The sequence below is a fragment of the Pan paniscus genome, chromosome 12 (assembly GCF_029289425.2).
Source record: "Pan paniscus chromosome 12, NHGRI_mPanPan1-v2.0_pri, whole genome shotgun sequence".
Classification (NCBI taxonomy): domain Eukaryota; kingdom Metazoa; phylum Chordata; class Mammalia; order Primates; family Hominidae; genus Pan; species Pan paniscus.
The window spans coordinates 29045896-29071007 of NC_073261.2; the positions used below are offsets into that span (position 1 = coordinate 29045896).

General features: G+C 36.3%; 1 protein-coding gene across 2 annotated transcripts in view; it reads right to left on the reverse strand.

The window, feature by feature from the left end:
• EIF5B (eukaryotic translation initiation factor 5B) overlaps positions 1 to 25112 on the reverse strand; it is a 62193-nt gene that overhangs the window by 14586 nt on the left and 22495 nt on the right. For both annotated transcript variants that reach the window (XM_003805399.6, XM_063594773.1), the window contains exons 2-14: positions 24594 to 24719; positions 24406 to 24490; positions 23140 to 23812; positions 21098 to 21315; positions 20541 to 20691; positions 16367 to 16465; positions 15477 to 15566; positions 13226 to 13300; positions 8325 to 8614; positions 5831 to 5938; positions 5528 to 5638; positions 2729 to 2796; positions 2034 to 2175 (exon numbers count right to left, since the gene is read on the reverse strand). In XM_003805399.6, the coding sequence (XP_003805447.3) occupies positions 2034 to 2175; positions 2729 to 2796; positions 5528 to 5638; positions 5831 to 5938; positions 8325 to 8614; positions 13226 to 13300; positions 15477 to 15566; positions 16367 to 16465; positions 20541 to 20691; positions 21098 to 21315; positions 23140 to 23812; positions 24406 to 24490; positions 24594 to 24719 (2236 nt within the window). The remainder of the gene's footprint in view (positions 1 to 2033; positions 2176 to 2728; positions 2797 to 5527; positions 5639 to 5830; positions 5939 to 8324; positions 8615 to 13225; positions 13301 to 15476; positions 15567 to 16366; positions 16466 to 20540; positions 20692 to 21097; positions 21316 to 23139; positions 23813 to 24405; positions 24491 to 24593; positions 24720 to 25112) is intronic.

Below are 25112 nucleotides of genomic sequence, written 5' to 3' on the forward strand. Positions count from 1 at the left end.
ACCAAAAATAAAAAATTAGCTGGGAGTGGTGGCGCATGCCTGTAATCCCAGCTACTCGGGAGGCTGAGGCAGGAGAATCGCTTGAACCCGGAAGGCAGAGGTTGCGGTGAGCTGAGATTGCAGCACTGCACTCCAGCCTGGGCAACAAGAGCGAAACTCTGTCTCAAAAAAAAAAAGAAATTTATCTGTAGCATGTAATGCTGCTTACAGCATTCTACCCAGAATAGAGCTTCTTTCAAAATTGGAGTCAATCCTCTCAAACCCTGCCACTGCTTTATCAATTAAGTTGATTGCTATCCTAAATTCTTTTTTGTCATTTCAACAATGTTCACAATACCCTCACCAGAAGGAGACTCCACCTCAAGAAACCACTTTCTTTGCCCACCCATAAGAAGCAGCTTCTCATCTGTTCAAGTTTTACTTAAGATTGCAGCAATTCAGTTACATCTTCTGGTTCCACTTCTAATTCCAGTTCTCTTGCTATTTTTCTACCACATCCGCAGTGACTTCCTCTACTGAAATCTTGAATTCCTCAAAGTCATACATGAGAGTTGAAATCAGCTTCTTCCAAACTCCTATCAATGTTTATATTTTGTCCTCTTATGGATCATGAACGTTCTTCATAACATCCAGAAGGGTGAATCCTTTCCAAAAGGTTTTCAACTTTTGCCCAAATCCATCAGAGGAATCTCGATCTATGGCAGCTATAGCCGTATAAAATGTATTTCTTAAGTAACAATACTTGAAAGTTGAAAACACTCCTTGATCCATGAGCTGCAGAATGGATGCTGTATTAGCAGGCACGAAAACAACATTAATCTCCTTGTGTGTCTCCATCAGAGCTTGGGTAATCAGGTGCACTGTTAGCAAGCAGTAATATATTGAAAGCAATCTTTTTCTCTGAGCAGTTGGTCTCAACAATGGGCTTAAAATATTCAGCAAACCATGCTATGAATAGACGTGCTATCATCCAGGTTTTAAATTTCCATTTATAAAGCACACAATGGATTTGGCATAATTCTTAAGGGCCCTAGGATTTTCAGAATGGTCAATGAGCACTGGCTTCAACTTAAAGTCACCAACCACATTAGACCCTAACTAGAGAGTCAGCCTGACCTTTGAAGCTTTGAAGCCAGGCAGTGATTTCTCTCTAGCTATGAAAGTCCAAGATGGCATCTTTTGCCAATAGAAGGCTTTTTTGTCTACATTGAAAATCTGTTGTTTAGTGTAGCCATCTTCATCAATCATCTCAGCTAGAGCTTCTGGATAACTTGTTGCAGCTTCTGTATCAGTACTTGCTGCTTCAACTTGTAACTTTAGGTTACAGAAACAGCTTCTTTCCTTAAACCTCATGAACCAACCTCTACTGGTTTCAAACTTTTCTTCGACAGCTTCCTCACCTTCCTCAACTTTCACAGAATTGAAGAGAGGGCCTTGCTTTAGATTAGGCTTTGGCTTAAGGGAGTGTTGTGGCTGGACTGATATTCTATGTGTGACTCCTCCTTTCACTTGAACACTTACAGGTCATTGTAATCTTATTAATTGGCCTAACTTCAATACTGTCTCAGGAAACAGGCCCAAGGAGAGAGAAAGAGACAAGGGAACAGCTGGTTGCTGGAGCAGTCAGAACACTCACAACATGTATTGACTAAATGTGCCATCTTATAGGGGTGTGGTTTGTGGCACCCCAAATCAATTAAAATAACAAAGATCATTTATCCCAGATAACCTAACAAATGTAATAATGAAAAAGTTTGAAATATTGCAAATTAACAAAATGTGACAAGAAGTGAACACATGCTGTTGGAAAAATGGCACCAACAGACTTAATACTCTTGCTTGATGCAAGGCTGCTACAAACTTACAATTTGTATTTAAAAAAAAAAAACTATACACAAATACACACACACACACAATATCTGTGAAGCACAATAAAATGAGCTATGCTTGTAAGTTAATTATACTACTTTTTTTAATCACAAAAAATTAAGAAACATGTTTTCCTAGGTTAATTTTTCAGAAGGCGCACATACCTTATTGAGTGCAACAATGAAGGGACATTTTTTAGATTTGAGAAGGTTGATAGACTCAATTGTCTGGGGCTCCAAACCATGCATAATATCAACAACTAAAATGGCAATGTCACAAAGAGAGCTTCCTCTATTTCTCAGATTACTGTTGAAAAGAAGGAAAAGATCTATAAGTAGAAAATCTTGAAATTAATACTTTTCTTAAACTTTTAAACTTCTTTGTAAAACCCAAACAAAATAGAGTATATGTATTAAATTGTTCAAATACTATTAGCCCTTAACTTGCCAAATGCTCATCTACCAATCACTTGAATTGACCTCAAGTGGAATGAGCTAGTTTTAGAACCAACTAATATTTCTAATAATTTTACTGACCAAGTTTTCTGTGTTAAAGAATATGGACAAGAGACAACAGCATAATATTCCACTTGTAACGGGTTTTACAGGAGATAGGCCTGGCATGTATTAGCATGTTTTCTGCATTCCACATTAAGGGGGTGCTCTTTTAAAGCAGTAAAGACTTCCCTCTATAAAAAACAAGTATTCAAAGAAAACATTACTAAATCAATGAGGTACAAAGGTGGAGTGGTAGTTATAGAGATCAAATTACTACTCAAAGGTTAATGACTCCGCTGAACTTTTAGACTTAATGGTTTCAAGTAGATTGCTTGATGAGAAAAGACTCAAATTGCTCTTACCTGAAAGATTCATGCCCAGGAGTATCAATAATTAGCATTCCTGGAATCCGTACATTCTCTCTATCAAACTAGAAACAATGGGGAAAAGTTCAAAGTTTAAGAAAGTCAGACATGAAAGCTTCTTTACAAAACAATCCTTTTGCCATAAAACTCTGAAAGTATCACTACTCCCTTTTCCATATAAATGGCTTTAGAAACAGTGAGTTAACCAGCAAAGTACAGTTGTCAGTATTTTCATTAAAATCCAAAGGCATTTTAACAAAAAAATAAATAAATGAGAAAATATCTCCTTTCTTAAGGTCTTACAACTATGACTGTAGTCCAAGTTTGAGCAGATTATTGAGTAAGTGGTGATACAAATCGCAGGGCAGTCATCTGAAATATTCTATAGAAATCTGACATGCAAGAGGTGGTTCTCAGCATTGGGAAAATTTATCTGGTCCAATTTTAAAGCAATTCTGACTTCAAATATATCCCAAAAGTACATTTTAAAGTAAATTTACCACATTGATCAAAAGTGTTAAAGAGTAAATATGCATACCCTGTTGTATTCAAATAACGTCATAAATGCTTGACTTTCTGGACAAAAGGACATAAATGAATGGAAGTAACATTACAACAGATCTAATCTGGACATTCCCTTTTAATCTAAAAAGTAACACTGACCAACTAATTTCACACACACACACACACACACACACACCCCCTTTTTGTATTATGCTTATTTACATTTTCTTTTTGCTAATCTTCAAATCATCTTCCAAAATTTGGTATCCTGATCTACATCAAAATAATGCAACGTAAAACATTTCAGATCCGCATTCTGGTTCACTGAGCACCATAATTATTTCCACTTTAGTGTCTTACATACTAACAGTAAGTAATTACAATTGTCATATAAAGGTTATCCCAAGAACTTTAATACAGGCCTAATAATAATCTTGTTCCTTACGTTCTAAAATAACAACAAGAGTTCAAGTTCCGGCAACTGGTGGAATAAGGTGTTATGAACCCTCTCCTCTAGTGACTAAAACATAGAAATACTGTTTAAAATAGGATGAAAATAAATTATAAATTTGAAAAGCTATAATTCAAGAAAACTGTTCTAAAATAAAAATTCACTACTACATATTATAATAGAACACCACATAACTGGAAAACTCAGAAGCAACATCAAGATGTAAAACGATCATAGGCCTTATAAAAAGACGAAATTCAGCTGATGATCAAACTTAACAGCAATACTTTATGCGAGAATAAATGGGACACAAGATACTTAAGGAATGAAAATGTCAACCAAGGATTTTATATGTGGCCAATGACTTTCCAGTATAAAGGCCACAAAATAACTCTTCAATATTCAAAAATTCAAGGAATGTTAATTCTTCTAATTCCTTCCTTAGGAATTGACTAGAAGACACGCTTCATAAAACCCAGTCACAAAGAAACAAAACAAAAACTGGAGAGACAAACTCATAGACTCTTTTTACATGCAGAACTAAGACTCAATAAGGAATAAAAGGAGACATTAGCATATAATAACATATGCTCTGTTTGTTTTTCAACTTACTGCTTCTCAGTTCCAAAGCTACCACTTTCACCTGCTCTGTGATAATGAAACTGAGGAATTATTAACAAGGCCCAGTTCTCAGTCTGGGTAGTTTCTATATTACATGAGCCTGGAACATCCTGCTATATCAGACAGCATGAATGCAACCAAAACTAGGACAACCAGAATTGTATGAGAAAGATTCAAGAGCCAACCACTGGGCAAAGATGGGACTATCTCAGCACAATAATAACTGAAATGGACTAATGCACAGTAAATATGTTTAAATCCATGAGTTCATAATAATACAAAACAGAATCAGGCTGGGCACAGTGGCTCACATCTGTAATCCCAGCACTTTGGGAGGCTGAGGTGGGAGGATCACTTGAGCACAGGAGTTCAAGACCAGCCTGGGCAACATAGGGAGACCCTGTCTCTATGAAGGGCAAACAAAAGAAAAAAAAAAAATCATATTGGCCACTTTTTATTTTAAAAGCTGGTTAAAAGAAGGTAAAGGATCAAGCATTAATTCTGCCTTTCCTAAATAAGCCATCACTGAATAATCAAATAGTAGATTAGGTAACGTTTCTCTATAGAAGTAATCCAATAATGACTGATGGAGTTCGAGTATCAACATTTTGCAACTCCTAACACATTAAAAGGTAGAGATTATCTTAAAAAGTTGTGGCTGGAGAAGAGATCTTTGATTGGAAAGCTACACCTGGAGGGCTTCTGAAGCAGCTTGCAAGGTTATATTGCTCAACAAAGGTGACACTTGAAGGGTGGTGTGTATTATACTGATTCTTTAAGCTTTACATTTATCTTACTGTGTTACATTTAACATACATAAACTGAATACCTCCAAACAAGTAGAAAAATATGGGAGAAAAAGAAAAGAAATTGATTAGATTAGAAGGGAAAAAGAGTTGAGAAGGAAACAAAATTTTAAATTATGGGGATAAATGGTATCAGTGTTAAAGCATGGAGGCAAATGACAAACTAACTTTGGAATAGTGGCTGCCTCTGGGAGAGGGAGGGAAGGAAATGGAATGTGAGAGCTCCTATAATATGTAGTGTTTTATTCTTTAAAAAGAATGATCTAAAGCAAAATAGGCAAAATAGTACATGTTAATTCTGAATGGTGAGTATATGGAGCTGTTATCCTAGTCTCTGTCCTTTTTCTATGTTTGAAATAGTTCATATCTTAATTTTTGTCAGAGATTAAAATATATGAAATACAATGTACTTACATTTTTAATCATCTTAGTCTGTTCATTAATAGCTTCAAGAGGAACATTGGTGGCCCCAATTTGTTGTGTGATACCACCTGCTTCACCGTCTTGTACATGTGTGTGACGGAGCTATGAGAAGACAGCAAATACAGATTGGTATTTGAACATGGAAAAGATAGCAGCAAAAATAATAAGAAATTAGCAACTTATTTATTGTAAGCAGAATTGCTTATATGTCCTATTGGTCTCTAAAGTTTTTTTTTTATAAGGTACCATTCACTTATTTTCAAAGTTCTATCAATACATTTAATACTTTCTTACCTTATCTAGAATTTTTGTCTTCCCTGTGTCCACATGCCCAAGTACGCAGATAATAGGGGCTCTTAGCTTTTCGGTATTTACATTTTTACTATGTTCAAGTCGCCGTTTCTAGAAATTAAAAAAAAAAAATCAAAAATTAAATATTATTTCAAATCCTCACTATCCTTATTTTCTATTTTGCCTTGGCAAAAGAATGCTACAACCTGCATCCAAGTTCTTTGTTGATTTGACTACACATAATTGGAATTTATAATGTGAACTTTACAATCGAATTCCCATCACAGCACCTCTGGATAAGGAAAAACCTGTTTAGATTTCACAGCAGCACTGCTGAATACGAATAGGAATATTGTAAAGTGTCATTTCAAAATTTTTGAATACTTTTGTACACAGTTACTTTAATGGAATATAATGACTAGAAAAGGAATCAATCTTCCCATCATACTGACTATATAGTGCAATCCTGAATTTGTGTGAGGATTTATATAAAAACAGGTGAACTTGTACATTTTAAAAAATTCACTGGAACCTAAGAATTTTAAACATTTTTAAAGGCAATTTATTTCACACTTTTATCCAATATACAAACGCTATAAAACCTTTCAAGGAGGAGACTGTTTATTTAAGCTTCAGCTTAAATAAGTATAACATGTCCTGACTTTCCAAGGCTCTACCACTTTATGAACACCAGTAAGAGCGAGAAAGCTTTTCCTTGAACCACAACGTGCTTCTCCGTTGCATTTACCTAAATGCTTCAGCTTTCTGAGGACCAAAAACACATGCCAGCAATAGGAGAAAGTTTTCTTTGAAATGACCTCTCAAATACAGTAAAGTTGGCATTCAAATTAGATAAACTTGAAGCAAAAACTATGAAGTAATGTCATTTACAAAACTATTTTTCATCTAAAAACCATTTCTGTAAGAACCCTTTACTTGCATTTCTAGTACTAGACATTAGATTTTTTGGTAGAAACTGAAACTGAAAAACTTTTTAAAATACCAAAAGTTAGATGCCAGGGATGAGCACAAAGTAGGACTTAATCACTAGCAAAGAGTAGTACCCGACAACCTCACAGTACATACAACTCAAATTCAAACATCATGACTTTATTTGATATGGCTGAAAACTGCCTCTCTCTCCCACACTTAGTGAAGTATTAAAAATTTTTGGAGGGCAATGAGTTACAAACTGACTCAGAAATTCTAAGTATACTGAAGCAATGACAGGACAAGAATACAAACCCCATTCCACAATGGAGATTCTGACCCAGGAATGGAGTGAATTTCAGAAAATCATAATATGTAGCAAGGTTTATGGATCCATGAAGTTTGTTATGGACTGAACATTTCCCCAAACTTCCTACCTTGAAGCCCTAACCCCTCATATGACTATATTGGGGGCTAGGGCCTTTATTTTTAAAAACATGAAGCTCATACACACTACCATTAACTAATCTAGGGAGCAGGATAATTGAGAAACTCTTCTGCTTTATACTTATTTTGTTTGTTAATCAGCAAGCACAGTACAGATATTCCATCACTCTCTCGAACATGGGTATATGGCAAGGGAGCTGGTGGGAGTAGGTGCTACGGGAAAAGACAGTCATAACTGAGGTGCCAGGTGGGGAAGAATGCTACAGGCATCTAGTAGGCAAAGGCCAAGATGTTGTTTGGTATCATACAAGGAAGAGAACAGTCCCTGTCCCCAAAAACAAAGAATTATCTGGCCCCCAAATTTTAATAGTGCCAGGGCTGAGAAACCCTAATTTAGAATAACAAATCCTCTTAGTCCTTTAGAAATTTAGACAATTTATCCATACCTCGACTTTACAGGAGAAAAAGCAAATGTTGATATATAGGTAGTAAAACAAAAAATTAAAAAATTAATAATACACAAAAAGGAAAGCTAAAATAGTTTTTAGCTTTAAAATAGTTTAATATCCTCAAGCAAACTAGATTTTAATGTATTATTTACATTAAGCTGACAGAACTAAAGAAAACTTTCTCTTGAAGCCTACTGAAATCTACTGCATTAAGTAGGAAAAATACAGAAAGTCTATCAGGTATCGGACTTTACTAAATAGAAGCCTCATCAACCCACCAGATTTATATAACTATAGTGATCAGATGCCTCATGGTGACTAACCTAAATATGTGAGGCAAACACATAACTGATGTTTATAAGCAGAGGGCATATGCTCAGAATACCTCTGCATACTTATAAACTATCACTCAAAGAGTACATTAAAATTTGGAGAAAACAAGAAAAAAATGAAGTAGTCACACCATTCTATCTTAGGTAAGAGCGGGGAGAGGGGGTCCTTGAGTAAGACCAGTATCGAAGGCCAATAATATTTCAACATTACAAAAACCGAACGGTGTTCTATTCTTGAGAATACATAAAGTGCTGTTCAAAGCCTTTAGTTGTAGAGTACTGTTTTAATCATCACAGAGGAGTGGGAAGAAAAGTAGAGAGAAACGGTAAAATAAATACCTCAATCCTCCGTTTTGCTTTGTCATAAGCCCTTTCTTCTTTAGTCCGATCATCATCAGAGTCATATTCAGAATCTGAGCTCATTTCTTTACTTGGCTTTTTATCTAATGTCTTCCCTGAATCCTTCTCATCTGACACCTTTTCATCTTCCTCATCACCTTCACTGCCTTCACTTTCTCCCTCCTCTTCCTCCTCTTCTTCACTTTCTTCATCTTCTTCTTCCTCTTCTTCCTCCTCCTCCTCCTCTTCAGGGTTTTCTTTTACTTCTATATGAACTGTGTTTCCTTCTACTACGAAAGCAAATATATTTTTAAATAAATAAACATTAATATGATAGATTTATATCAAGATAAGAGACTTTAAAGCAGGGGTGTCCAATCTTTCGGCTTCCCTGAGCCACATTACAAGAAGAACTGTCTTGGGCCACACATAAAATACACTAACACACTAACACTAACAATAGCTGATCAGCTTAAAAATAAAAATCACAAAAAAAAGTCTCACGTTTTAAGAAAGTTTACACATTTGTGCTGGGCCACACTGAAAGCCATCCTGGGCTGCATGTGGCCCACAGGCTGCAGATTGGACAAGCCTGCTTTAAAGTAAGGGAAGGAGATAATGCCTGGACCAGAACTGTTTCAGATTTTTTAAAATTTGGAATATGTGCATTCTATACTTACTTCATATTTTTTTTAATTTGGAATATTTGCATCTGAAATCGGAAAAACCTGAAATATGAAATGCTCCAATGAGCATATCCTTTGAGCGTCACGTAGTGGTGCTCAAACTTGATTTTGGAGCATTTCAGATTTCAGATTTTTGAATTTCAGAGGCTCAACTTATATTTAAGGCAGTAACATGGTGTTTTCATACATCATAAATGCAAGGTGTTTGTCTATATGCTAAAACGAAGTCTGTCACTTAACAGTAAAACCTTGAGGCAGTAATCCATACTGAAGTCAGCATTAGTAAGACAGAATCCATGGGAGAACAAAACTCAAGGAGGTGGAACAGTCTTTAGTACCACTTTCCCCTTATGGTCATTTGTTGATTCGGGAAGAGGCAGATGAAAGGCTAAGCTGCACTGGGAGTCCAGACCTACCAAAATACTAAGAATTCAGTGGGGTGCAGTGAGCAGACATTGGGTTACACCCTTACTGTGGGGTACAATCATGAAGAGCTGTACCCTAGGAATAAGGATGAATAAGAAATAAACAGGATCTCCCCATTATTGGCAGATCACCTTCAGATCCTCTGGATTCTAAATCTAGAATAAGATTATTCCATATTGCTAGTTCACTCAGGTACCTTGTGGAAGTAACACATAAATTAGCTCTGGAGAAAAGAAAACATCATCCTTGACCTCAAATTACTTCTCCAAGCAAAATATCCAGCTATAAAAATAGCAAGGCACATGAGAAAACAATTTACGTGAGAAGAACCAACATATAAAACACCAAAAGGACTTTAATAAAGTCATAAAATCAAAATTTTAAAATGACTGTGCTTCTAACATTCAGTCAGAAGCAAAAGACAAAGTTAAAATTTTAGAAGGTGAATTAAAACTATAAAAAAAAGTTAAATGGAAATACTAAAACTGAAAAATATAACAAATGAAATTGAGAACTCAAAAGATGGATCTAACCTCAGAATAGAAAGAGCCAAGGAGAAAATCAGTGACCTAGAAGAGAGTCAAGAGAAGCAATCCAGAATGAACCACAGAGACTCACTAGGTGGAAAATACAGAAAAGAAAATAGGAAACAATGATACAATAAGAGGGCCTATCAGAGACATCATTGGAATTCTGAGGGAGAAAATGACTCCTAACATAAAACTGATAAAAACATAAAACCATATATTAATATAGCTCAACAAGTAGAATATATTTTTAAAAAGCCTATTCTGGGTACGTCATGATAAAACTGCTGAAAAGCAAGACCATATGAAAAATTTAGGCTGATACCTGACTTCTCAACAGGAACAATGAAAGCCAGGGCAAGGGAATAATAACTTCAAAGTGTTAAACTTCAACCAATAATTCCTCGCTCAGTAAACATATAAAACTAAAGAATGAAGATGCAATAAAGACGTTTTCAGAAAGCAAAATAGAATGTCTTATTAACTGATCCATACTAAAAAAAACTCTAAAGTGTTCTTCAGATAGGAAGAAATGATCTCAAATGGAAGGTACAAGATGCAGGAAACGAAGCGCAACAAAATGTTAAGAATGTGGGTAAACTTATAAATAATAAGTATTGACTATATAAAATATAAGCTAATTGAGGTTTTAAATAGATAATGAAAAGAAATGAGAAAAATTATATCTTTTTTTTTTTTTTTTTTAAGGTAAGAGTCTCGCTCTGTCGCCCAGGCTGGAATGCAGTGGCGCAATCTCAGCTCACTGCAACCTCTGCTTCCCGGGGTCAAGCGATTCTCATGCCTCAGTCACCTGAGTAGCTAGGATTACAGGCGCACGCCACCATGCCCAGCTAAATTTTCTAGTTTTAGTAGAGGTGGGGTTTTGCCACATTGGCCAGGCTAATCTCAAACTCCTGATCTCAAGTGATCCGCCCACCTCAGCCTCCCAGAGTGCTGGGATTGCAGGTGTGAGCCGCCATGCCCAGCCGAGAGCAATGATATCTAAATAGAGTATTGGGTAAATGTCATTCAAGTACTCTAAAGTCCCTGCATTGTTAGAGGATAACATCAGACATTGTTAGTTCAAAGGTACTTGCTAAAAATTTTCTTAATCACTAAAAAGTTGTTTGAAAAGTATACAACTGCTAAGCTCATGAAAGGAAAAAAAAATAAAATTTTAAAAACCCAGTAACCAAAAGATGATTAGAAAGGAGAGAAAAAGAACCAGGCAGAACAAAAAACGACTTAGTAAGATGAAATGTTTAAAATCAATATACTTCATTAATTACACCAAATGTTACATTTAATGAACAGGCTAAGTACTCTAGGTAAAATATAAAGATTGACAAACTGGATTGAAAAAATCTCAACTAGATCCTAGCTGTGATTTGTAAATGGTGTCCCCTCTAAAATTCATGTTTAAAACATAATCCCCATTTTGCTGGTAGGAGGTAGGAGGGTGGTGGGGAAGGTTTCGGGGAGTGATTAAGTCACTCTCATAAATAGATTCACGCCCGCAGAAAAGTGCCTTCAAAGAGAGTTTGCTCCTCTTGCCCTTCCCTCCCTTCCATCATGTGAAGACACAGCCATCCTTCCCTCTGGAGGATGTAGCACCAAGGTGCCATCTTGGAAGCAGACAGCAGCCTTTACCAGACACCAATGCTGGTGCCTTGATCTTGGACTTCCCAGCCTCCAGAACTGTGAGAAACACATTTCTGTTCTTTAGTACTACTGAGTCTGTGGTATTTTGTTACAGCAGAACAAATGGACTAAGATAATGCTATTTACGGATACAAAAAGAGTCATAAAGATAGAAAAAGATCATGTAAATCAAAGCTCGTGTACCTATATGAATTTTAGGTAGACTTTTATATCAAAAGGCATTGTTAGAAATATATATATCAATGATAAAAGTCAATTCATTAGAAAGATACAAGATTGTGTTTACCTAATGACACAGCATAAAAATACATAAAGCAAAAATTAACAGAACTCAGGAGAAATAGACAATCTACAATCATGATGGGAGATTTTAAGGCATTGGTCCCAGTAACAGAGAGAAAAAACAGATCAGAAAAAAAACAAAAGCAAAAACAAAAAAACCCTCAGAACGCTACAAAAGACTTGAACAAAATGATTAGCAAACTTGACCTAAATATAGAAAGCAAGGCATCCAACTACTGCAGAATATAAATTCTTTCCAAACATGAAACACTTACAATAACTGACCATGCTAGGTTGTATAGCAATAATCAACATATTTCAAAGGATAGAATCATGTATGTTCTCTGATCACAATGAAGTAACAAAAGACAATTCGAAAATGCCCATTTTTGTAAATTAAGAAATACACTAGGCGGGGTGTGGTGGCTCACACCTATAATCCCAGGACTTTGGGAGGCCAAGGCGGGCGGATCACCTGAGGTCGGGAGTTCGAGACCAGCCTGACCAACATGGAGAAACCCCATCTCTACTAAAAATACAAAATTAGCTGGGCGTGGTGGCGCATGCCTGTAATCCCAGTTACTCCGGAGGCTGAGGCAAGAGAATGGCTTGAACCCGGGAGGTGGAGGTTGTTGTGAGCCGAGATTGCGCCACTGCACTCCAGCCTGGGCAACAAGTGTGAAACTCCATCTCAAAAAAAAGAAATACACTAAATAAATCTTGTAAAACTTAATACATCAAAATGAAAATGAGAAAATATCAACATATCAGAACTTACAGAATTTGACTAAAGCCATGCTTAAAGAAAAAGGTATAGCTTTAAAAACAAAGATGGGGGGAGGCTGAAAAAAATCAAAGAGCCAGATATCATTATCAGTAAGTTAGTAAAATTAACAGGAAATTAAATCTCGAAGTAGAGATTTCAGTAATAAAGAAGGGGAAACAATGACAAAAACGTTTACTTTCTATTCATACTTATCAGGAACTATAGTATTTATCTCATTACCTTTTAAGTTAACAGTGCTTTTTGTAGGTCAGCTTTAGTAACAACCCTATTTGTAACATCATCACTCTGAAAAAATGCATTCTAAACCTTAGGCAGCTATCTTACAAATAACATTCTGAGGAACCACTCATTCATAAAATGAAGATCCACTTGAGGACTTAGAAACCATGGCAAAGGAGAGAACAAGAGACTTATCCCTATCCCCAGAAATGTTCATATGGCTTTCATAATCAAAAGACTATTCATTTAAATATATATCATTCATTTCTAATAACCACTGGATGTATCAGTGTGTGCTTATGAGGTATTCACCTTTTTCTGTCTCCTCATCACTGGCCATAGCTTCCCAATCATCCAATCCAGCATCCTCAGTATCTTCTTCTTCTTCTGTAAGTAAAAATTTGCATTTAAGACACAAAAATTATTTAGAAATATGAAGGTCTTTTAGAAAAAAGTAAAAAATTACGCTCTGACATAAAAAAAGAATGTTTTAATTATGTAAAAAAATATGTATGCAGCTATTATCTTTAGAACTATCTTTTTTTTTTTTTTTTGAGACGGAGTCTTGCTCTGTCGCCCAGGCTGGAGTGCGGTGGCGTGATCTCGGCTCACTGCAAGCTCTGCCTCCCGGGTTCACGCCATTCTCCTGCCTCAGCCTCCCAAGTAGCTGGGACTACAGATGCCCGCCACCGTGCCCAGCTAATTTTTTGTATTTTTAGTAGAGACGGGGTTTCACCGTGTTAGCCAGGATGGTCTCGATCTGCTGACCTTGTGATCCGCCCGCCTCGGCCTCCCAAAGTGCTGGGATTACAGGCTTGAGCCACCGCGCCCAGCCAGAACTATCTTTTTAATATAGCTAGCATGTTATAATTTACTATTACTTAAATGCTTCCATTTCCTACTACTGTCAACATATTAAACTTAATCAATTTTACATTCAAGCTAATTGTTTCATTAATTTAATTAATTTAAATGTTTCTTTAGATCTTGAAAAAGCTACATGAATATACTCAGTTCTTGAAAACAAATGAAATTTCATATATATCTTCTTTTTGATCATCCAACTCATACTTTATGCAAGGAATTTATTATTTTGCTTTTAACCTTTACAGGTATTTAAATATACTTAAATTCTGAAGTTGAAGGTACAAAACTACCACCATCACTCTGGGTCAATGCTGTGCTCATAACCCCAAAACAGCCAGAAAGCTAAAATTCTGAATATTATTTAGACATTAAAGACCTAATACTCTTCTTAACAAGAATGCTTTTCTTTACTGAAATCTAACCAGGCACAACTATTCTTAAATGAAAGTAAGATGACGGGTAGGACATGTGGTACCTGCTTCCCTGAAATAATCATTATTTACTAACAAGCCTGCATAAGTTATCTTGAGGAGGAAATGAGACTCAGGTACCCAAAACATCCATCTAAATTAGCAATTCTTTCTGGTGCTAAAAATACGATCTAAAATAGTGGACTGCTATTAAGCATATCAATCTAAATTTCTCTAATCTCGTCATATCAGTGCTAGGCTGAGGTCTACCCAGGTGAGATGATCCTATTCGCTCAGAAGAGAAAAGAGAAAAAGGAAGGAAAGGAACTATCAATAATATAATTCACCAATGTAAATCAGGCTTAGTATTCTCTAAAGGCTTTTCCCATTCCTGATCCTATCTTTAATCGCTGGGGATTCTCTTGAATACCAAACATACATTTAGGCGGCCCCAGCTCTCCCATCAATATCTAGTCTTAAGAGTTAGAACAATGTTTTTTTTTAAAACCAGAGAGATTTTTCCCCAACTCCTCAACATATACACAGATACCCCACAATGAGTAAGTTGAATTCTCTGATTATTGTAAATAGAAGCCGACCTTTAGGAAGGTCTAAAAATGCCAATTTTTGTGGTTCTTAAAAAGTTCTAGTTAAAAATCCTTCCAATTTGCTTCTGAAGCATTAAATGAAGACCTTCAGATCTTTTTTTGAGATTTCTGACTCATAAATAAAAGCATCAGAGAAAATCCAAAACCTACTATCCTTTCTTCCTTTTTTTTTGAGATGGACTCTTGCTCTGTCGCCCAGGCTGGAGTGCAATGGCGCAACCTAGGCTCACTGAAATCTCCCTGCAACCTCCGCCTCCCAGGTTCAAGCAATTCTCCTGCCTCAGCCTCCCAAGTAGCTGGGATTACAGGCACCCACCACCACGCCCGGCTAATTTTTTGTATTTTTAGTAGAGATGGAGTTTCACCGTGTTAGCCAGGATGGTCTTGATCTTCTGATCTCATGATCCATCTGCCTCACCCTCCCAAAGTGTATCCTTTCTACAAAACATTTTCTAACACTGCTGAAAAGAACACAACTGATTCAAGTCTCACTTGGATACTTATTCAAAGTAGAAATGAAAAGAAATAGAAAAGAAAGAACTATGAAGAAAGAGGGCCCATCCAGCCAGATACTTATTTGGTTCTCCCCAACTATTTATAATAACTAAGACAACTTATGACACACCAACACTATTTAATAAGAATTCACTAATTAAATAATCAGATAACACTACCCGCCTGGTTCAACAGGAGGTGGTGTCTCTTCCTTTTCTGGTACTCCTTGTTCCGTAACTTCTACAGCAGCACATAATTCCATTGATTCAGACACTGAAAAAGGGGCAGAAACCAAGATAATATTTTTTTTGGTGTATAATTTCTGTTAAGATACTCCATTAAGTACTGAATAAAAAACAGTAGTGTAAACCTATTTATTTATTTTTTTTTTGAGATAGAGTCTCGCTCTGTCACCCAGGCTGGAGTGCAGTGGTACAATCTCAGCTCACTGCAACCTCCACCTCCCGGGTTCAAGCAATTCTCCCTGCCTCAGCCTGCCAAGTAGCTGGGATTACAGGCGCCTGCCACTATGACAGGCTAATTTTCTTATTTTCAGTAGAGGCAGGGTTTCATCATGTTGGCCAGGCTGGTCTTGGACTCCTGACCTCAGGTGATCCGCCCGCCTCAGCCTCCCAGCGTGCTGGGATTACAGGCGTGAGCCACTGTACCCAGCCTGTGCAAACCTATTTCTTCAAGTTTAGAAAATGTTTAAATATAGGCACATGTTTCACAGGAAACTACTCTTTCTGCTCAATAAATAAAATACAAAAATCACAGAAGGCTAAGAAGGAAACCAAGAAAAGATAAGAATGGTAGTTTTACTTCTCAGAGTTAACAACAGTTACAATATTCATAGGGTAGAACCCAGATTTTTCAAAGTAAAATACTTTTTCCATTAGCTTGTCATTTGAATCAAGTGAGAATAATGGCATTAATAAGAAATAAGTTTAGAAAATAAGTTTCAATATGCATTTTGGATTTTTTCCTTTCTTCTTTACAGACACTGTTTTGAAGATTGTGGGGGAAAGGCAAACAAAATATTTCCTAAATTAGAGGCTATTTTGTATACAAACCTTCTTTACTTTCTAGCTGCTGTGGTATTTTTTTCCTCTTTTTATCTTCATAAATTGGCCTCTTCTTTGGCAAAGAGTCTTTTGATGGCACTTCAACACCTGAGGGATAAAAATGAAAAACTTCAGGCTTATACTACTTGCATGTCACCTGAGAAGTACTATTTAAAGGATAGCATTTCATTCACCACAGAGACACATACCCTAAAATATGAAAGGATATTCATGGAAAAACTTGTATCTTTTACATATAAGGTATTTTAAAATTTACATACAGTAAAAATCCTCGTTTCACATACAGTGAGAGTTTTGATACGTGTATCACCATCACAATGAAGATGCAGAAAAGCTCCATCACTCCATCACCCTGTGCTGCTCCATGTAATCAAACCCTCCTTACCTTCTTAGCCTCTGGTAACCACTGATCTGTTCTCCAACCAAAAGATTTGCTTTTTCTAAAATGTCACATAAATGGAATCTCACAGTCTGGCCTCTATCATCATAATGGATTTGAGAGTCACTCACTCTGCTGCACATGTCAATACTTCGTTTATTTTCATTGTTGGGCAGCATTCCATTGTATGGATATATCAGTTTGCTTATCCATTCAACAGCTGAAGGACATTTGAGTTGTTTCTGGTTTTTTGCAATTATGAATAAAGCAGGTATGAACATTTTCAGACAGGTTTCTGTGTGAACATTTCTCTTGGGCAAATATTTTGTAGTGTGAATGATGAAACATAAGGTAAATATGACCTTAATTTTTATAAAGACACAGCCAGTTGTTTTCCAAAGTGGCTATACTATCTTGCATTCCCACCAATAATGCAGAAGAGTTTTGGCCAGGCGCAATGGCTCACGCCTGTAATCCCAGCACTTTGGGAAGCCGAGGTGGGTGGATCACCTGAGGTCAGGAGTCCAGGACCATCCTGGCCAACATGGTGAAACCCCATCTCTACTAAAAATACAAAAAATTGTATTATCTAAAAAAAATATATATTGTGGTGGTGGGTGCCTATAATCCCAGCTACTCAGGAGGCTGAGGCAGGAGAATCACTTGAACCTGGGAGGCAGAGGTTGCAGTGGGCTGAGATTGCGCCACTGCAATCCAGTCTGGACAATAGCGAAACTCTGTCTCAAAAAAAGAGAGAAAAAAAAAAAAGAGTTTCAACTGCTCTGAAAGTGGTAAAGGTTTCTCTTTTTTTAGAACATTCTTTTCAGATGCGTATAGCTTTCTGGTGAAAGTGTCTGTTGATACCTTTTGCCCATTTTTAAATGAACTTATTGGTTTTCTTATAGTTGAATTTTGAGAGGTCTTTATATATTTTGGATGTTAATTCTTTCTCAGATATCTGACTTGGAGGTACTGTCTTGGAATTCTCTTGACAGTGTCTTTTGCAGAGAAAAGTTCTGAACTGGTCTTTCTCAAAATGTATCTTTTTTCCTTTTATGGTTTAGAGTCCTATCTAAGCACTCTGCCTAACACAAGATATCCTCCTATGTTTTCCTCTGAAAGTATTATTGTATATTTTACATTTACATATGATACCCATTTGGGTCAATTTTTATACAGTGGGGATTAAAACTGGTTTTGGGTTTTTCTGCATACAGATGTCCAATTGTTCTAGTACCACTTGCTACAAATACTGTATTTTATCCACTGAATTACCTTTCACCTATATACTAACCATGTATAGACTATTTATCTGTTTGTCTATCTTTCTGGCAATATCACACTGTATTAATTCCTATAGCTTTATACTAAGTCTTGAAATCAGGTATTCTAAGTTTGTTCTCCTTTTTCAAACATATTTTGGCCATTCTAACTCTCTGGTCTCTTCATATCCATTTTAGAACTAGTTGACAGATAGCTACAAAATACCATGCTGTGATTTTGACTGGGATTGAACTGAATCTACAGATTACTGGATTACTGACCCAGTCTCTCACTATGGGCAGAAGCCTTAGAATAAAGACAACAGAAATTGTATACCATGGGATTTTGAATGAAGTCACTAATAAAGGAAAATGACTAAAAATGTTATCTCTAAAGTAGGAATGTATATGGATGTGTGTTATGCATGTACTGAAGAATGGCTAGAATGGTAAAACCATAGCTATGACTGGTAAGACGAATACATTAAACAAACCAAAGAAAGAGGATAAAGCCAGCTGAGAATGCAGAGATCATCACTTTGATTAAAGTTTTCCTTGCCTAGCAGCCTACACCTACTAAGATGAAAAGCATGGGCCTGAGGGGAAACTGTAGGCTGGATTACCTGAAGGGTGGTCCCAATAACACCCTAGACTTAATCAACTGACTACTGCTCTAGTCTCAGACTCTCAAATAAGCTGCTGTACTTGGAATCAACACCAAGACTTGTAGTGTTTAGACATTCCATTCACTTTGCAAACTGAGACATAACAATCAAGTTCTTGAAGAAGCTCTTTGCCTGAAATGAGTTTATTACAAATTATTGATAAAGTACTCATATATGTGTGTGTGTGTATATATGCTTAGTAGTCACAGGCTAAAGGATGACTGAAAAGTTAACCTGCTGCACATTTCAGAGTAATTATATGAAAACACCTGCAGATGCCTACACTCTCTGAGAGTACATTTTTAGCTCAATGAATAAGTTTTACAATATTCTAGGTAATAAATGTGGCAAGCAGCTGTCTTTCAAACATACGATGAAACAACACTGTAGGATCTTTTAATGAGATGACTCACATGAGTGGGCTGTGGGTGGGGGGGAACCTTTAATGTCAAGCTAAGGAATTTGGATTCTTATTAGTAGACAATAGGGAACTAATAAGATGGTAAACACTGGACAACACTATGAAGAGTAAGAGACCAGCGTCAGGGATGCCACTTGAGAGATCATCTCTTACAAGCCTAATGCTAAAGACTGATGCTAAAAGTCCACCATTCTACACTGTAATTTCCATAACTACAAGTCTAACTGCTCCTTAAAACAGCATCTTTGAGACTGGCAAATTACTCCCTGCTTGGTCCCATCTGAATTTCTTCATGGGTGCTTTTAGCCTCTCCAATAGTCACCAATGAAATCTGATGTATGAATGCTAACTATATTCAAGTTTGTACCTAATTTCATTTAAAATTTTACAAAAGCTATATTCTCCATTAAGAATAAAACTTTCTAAAATCTAAGTACTGGGTTTCTTCACATCTAATGCTCCTAGCTGAACATATGCGTAAGAAAAAGTTGCACAGACCAGCTTAAATTTCAGCTCTGTGGCCTTGGGTAAGCTGTTTACACTCTGAACCACCATTTCTTCATCTATATGATGGAAGTAAAAATAGCTATAAGATTTTTTTATGAGGGAAAAATAGACAATGTCAAAGACATTGTAGCATCAGTTACACACTAAGCACACAATAAATGGTAGCTATTACTGTAATTATAGCATAAACACCAAAATGACTGTAATATAAAAATCTAGGGAATATAGGAACAGGAAATTTAAGAGAGGTCCCAATATATTCTTCTCATTGGAGCAAAGACACTATTTTAAATCACCTTACCTTTCAAAAAAGTAATAAATTATATGCCCAGTTGTGATCTCTAAACACTATTACCCTCTAAAAGGAACAAAAGCTCTTTGGATAAACAACCAATTCCAGGTCTCAGCCCATGCAAGATGAACCTGGGATATCTTGTTGCATCAGAAAGTAAGGAAAGGGTTAAAAACAATGGTCATGAGTACTTTTTCACCGTGGTCATGTGGGCAAACTAATATGCTGTCTGGGAATCACTGTATTTCTTTTTTATTTTTTGGGATTCACTTTAAAACACGCTAGGATAAAAAGTAGATGGAGAGGTACAAAACAAGAATGTCAAATGGTCCTAATTGTTGAAGCTGGCTGATAGGTACACAGGGACTCATTCTATTATTATCACTATTCTTGTTTGTGGGAGGATAACTTATTTAGACATACTATCATTTACATATAAATTTTTATCCTCATGTAGATGTCATCTTCCTAAACAATGAAATGACATCATCTATTCCTTACGTTTTACTGAACTTTTTCACAGATTTTTCATAGGAACTGTCCTGATGCAAATTCCATTCTCCTTCTGAACATTAAGGGATATAACTGCATGTGCAGAGCTCTCTGACCATTCAGTTAATGAAGAGTACCACTCACCCTGAGCTTGTAGGAGTTTAAGAGTAGCTTCGGCTCTGGCTCTGGCTTCTCTCTGGGATTTAGTTAAAAGTTTCCCTTCTTTTTTCAAGCGTTCTTTTCTTTCTTTTTCTTTTTGCTTTTTCCTTTCTCTTTTTTCTTGTTCCAATCGTTCCTATAAAAGAGTACATGTCAGACAAAACCTGTATTCATTTAATGAACTATAAAATTCAAATGTAAACAATCCAGACTTCAAATAAATCTCGAGACACATGCAAAGTATTATGTTAGGAGATTCCAAATCAAAGTATTTTAAATGTTATACATGATTATTAATTAATATCACATCAGATTATTGGCAATGATACATAAGCAACTTATGTATCGAGCAATCTGTTCTTGAGAAAATAAAGATAAGATGTGCTGTACCTCTTCATCTTATTATTTGTATCGGAACAATAATATAACTGAATTACCATGCAACTATGAAATTTTCAGAATTAGAAGATTAAAGATATTTTACAGAGAACAGATTTTAAGTTAAACACAATATCAATGTTACCAACTTCATGAAAACATACCTCTTCTTTACGCTTGGCTTCTAATTCTTCAAGCCGTTTTATACGTTCTTCCTCTTCTCTCTTCTGTCTTTCTTCTTCCTCTTTAAGCTTAGCCAGAGCTTCTTGCATAGCTTTAACAGTGGCTTTGCTAGGTCCTTTTTTCTTCTCTTTCTCTTTTTCTTCCTTTTCTCCTTTCTTTTTCTTCTTATCTTTCTTCTTTTTGTCTCCTTCATTGTCATCTACCAAAAAGAATAAAGGCAAAGCATTGAAATGAAAAAACAATTCCCTGTGGTGATGACGAGCAAAACCCAACCAGAATTCAAGGACCATAATGGGCCAAGGCCGATGCCAGCAGCAGGCTAAGTTCTACAGGCATCAAGGCATCCTGAGCACTTTGGTAACTAGAATAGCTCAGAATAACTCACAGATGGCCTCCTGAGAAGTCTGCAATACTGATGTTGGTCTCAGATGTCCTGAGGAATACAGTAAGACAGAAGGATACTGTCAGCAGCAAAAGGGCAATCCTGTACCTAATGTATCTCTAAATCCATGGTACCTGAGTGGCTGGTATCCAACAGATGCCTATATGAAGTTCTAACAATCAGAATGAACTAACACCCACGTAAGTTCTGTAGCTAATTTCACTTCTACAAGATGGAGTTAATGAGAATGATGTCCACTTTAGGGGGTATTAGTAGGATAAAATACAAAAATATAGGTAGTTATACTCCAAGAACTCTAAAGAATTAAAAGCTATGAAGGTACTTTCATGGTGTTCCTCCTCAAATATATCCAGATAATAAAAATGCTAGCATTTAAAAAAGTTGCTGGGCACGGTGGCTCACGCCTGTAATCCCAACACTTTGGGAGGCTGAGGTGCATGGATCATCTGAGGTCAGGAGTTCGAGACCAGCCTGGCGAACATGACGAAACCCCATCTCTACTAAAAATACAAAAATTAGCCGGGCATGGTGGCAGGCTCCTGTAATCCCAGCTACTTGGGAGGCTGAGACAGGAGAATCACTCGAACCTGTAAAGAGGAGGTTGCAGTGAGCTGAGATCGTGTCATTGCACTCCAGCCTAGGCAACAAGAGTGAAATTCCGTCTCAAAAAAAAAAGTTGTGTCAATTTTCCCATTAAAAGTTTTCCAGTCAAAAGAAAAACTACTGCTTTTGTTGGTTTTTTGAGACAGAGTCTCACTCTGTCGCCCAGGCTGGAGTGCAGTGGTGCGATCTCCGCTCACTGCAAGCTCCGCCTCCTGGGTTCACGCCATTCTCCTGCCTCAGCCTCCCGAGTAGCTGGGACTACAGGTGCCCGCCACCATGCCCGGCTAATTATTGTATTTTTAGTAGAGATGGGGTTTCACCATGTTAGCCAGGATGGTCTAAATCTCCTGACCTCGTGATCTGCCTCAGCCTCCCAAAGTGCTGGGATTACAGGCGTGAACCACCGCGCCCAGCCCAAAAACTACTGTTTTAAGAATATAGTATGGCCATGCAAACCATCTGATCTTTAGCTAATTTCATTCTAAATAAGAGGAAGAAATTAGCTAGAACTTTTATTTTATAATTGGTTGTTAAAAAAATGGCTCATTATTGCTTAAAAGACACTAATTTTAGCATGTTGAGTTTTAAGTGAAGCAGAAAATATTAGCAACTTCATGAAAACATTTCTTTGTGAATTTCATAAATTGAACTAGGTTTTTAAAGACAGGAAAGAATTCAAATATTATCTGACACTGAGTTATCAGAAAGGAAGAATAAATTTTTCATTAAGTAACTTCTATAGCCTTTATCAACAGCAAAAAAAATAGTTTTCATAATGCAATTCTATAAAAATTCCAGTCTGTACATAAATAATCTGAAAGATATTTATACTATATATGTAAAGAATTAACAATGCAAATCAAGTCAAATACTTAGATGTAATTTTTTAGATGGCTCCTTACAATCAAGTGTCTTTATACCCATGGACAAATAACAAAATGACCTTGGGGCATAATGATTACAACTTATACTGTGAATCAAAAGCCTTTTGCTCTTTCCTCTAAAGTATTAACCAACCTTCTGCAGCTGTGGGAGTCTCTGCTTTCTCTTCAGAGGCAGGAATTACTCCAGTATCAACAGTCACTTTGGATTTTACAGTTTCTTCTTCAGATTTCCTTTGAGATTCCTTTTGTTTACTCTGATCCTTTTTACCTGTTTCTAACTCTTCTTTTTCTTTCAGCTTCCGCAGTTTCGCTTTTTCTTCATCTCGCTTTTTTCTCTCGCGCTCCTTCTTTTCTGCCTTCTTTTGGGCCACTGTCTTAATTTTGAAGGAGGCGTCATCATCTTCATTCCCACTTTCTATGTTAGGACCTGGCTTGTTTTTCTGATTTTTTTTCTGTCCTTTTCTAGATTGCAAAAATTCATCTGATTCATCACCACTTTCACCAGAAGAATTTACTCTTGAACGCTCTTTAATTTTTTTACTGTTATCCTCATCCTCCTCTGACCCATCCCACTTCTTATTTGATTTTTGAGCTTTCCCTTTAGCTTTTTTAGGAAGTTTGTTAAAATCATCATCATCATCACTCCCAGAGTACATTTCCACTTTCGGTTTTGCAGTCTTTTTTGATTTTGAATCTTTATCTTCCAATTCTTCGCTATCATTATCATCAAAACTCTGTTTTTTGCCCTTCTGTCCTTTCTTTTTTTTATCTTTTGAGGTGAATTCCTCTTCATTGTTTTCTGTTGGCTAAAAAATTTCCATTGTTAGAAAAACTTAACAGAATTATAATTGAGACCAGAGTCATGTGCTTCATTAAGTAAACATTTTTTAAAAATCTCAAAATGATTTCAAAATCTTTTTCAAAGTCTTTTTCACAGGAATATAAAATTCAAACAAGCAAGAGAGGTTGGCCTTGGCCTCAGACACATCTCGCATCATTGTAAATTGCAGAATCCAGGGGCTCTTGAAACAGGCACTAGTCACCACCCATTTACTAACTTTACAAAGCCTAAGGGACAAGTTGAAAGAAGAAAAAATATCTATGATTTTCCCATTACTCTGAGGCTTATCCAAATTCGAAGGATGAAAAAGAAACAACAGAGAAAACTGAAGATGGAACGAGTGATTACATCATATCTCCAAATGTACCAATTTTATGGACAATCAACATACCACAAAATACCTTTACATTCCTATTTTTCCCTTTGACATCAGATTTCATAGAAGCTTTTAAATAACATATTGTACACTGCTCAAAAGTTTCCAAATGTAGCTCCCCAAACCAACATTAAGAAGCAAGAATACGAAATACAAATAGGTAACAAAGGTCTGTCTTTCACCTTCACTGCAACAGTTTCTCTGTCAGCTTTGATGCCTTGAGCTTCCAAAGACAATTCTTCCAGTTCTTTCAGGATATCATCTTCACTAGAAAAGGATTAAAATACATTGTGAAGCACTGGTATAGTTTTTATTAAGTGAATCCAGTACCAAAACAAATAAAAATCAAATATATTTAAAATATACTTACTCAAAGTCCTGCTTTTTTTTCTCTTTTTTCTTTTTCCCTTTTGACTTTTGAGGCTCCTGTTCTTTGGCAGCACCAGCTCCTTCTATTTCTGCAGCCAAGGCATCAAGATCAATGTCATCCTTGGTGCTTAAATGAAAACAAAAACATCCTAAATGCTACTCAAAAGCAAAATAATCATTCATTTATATAGATTTTATCATTTTAACCTTTTTCATGCATTAGCAGCACAATGAGAAAAATCATTTGGCAAGTTCTTTCATCACAACACAAGTTACATCTACTTATCAGCCTCCCTACATCTGCTTCAGTGAAGTTTCTGGATTACACTCAAATAAGGGACAGATAATGAAAAGCTCCAGAAAAAAATCAGGGTAATCAAGAAAAGGAAATTAACTTTTACAGATACCGAAGGTTTTTTGTGCATCTGAATGAAGTTATTTATAAAATGGGAGATCTTAAAACATAAAACAAGTCTTATTTCTCGACGATCAATAACAACACCTAAATATTTGGATCCCT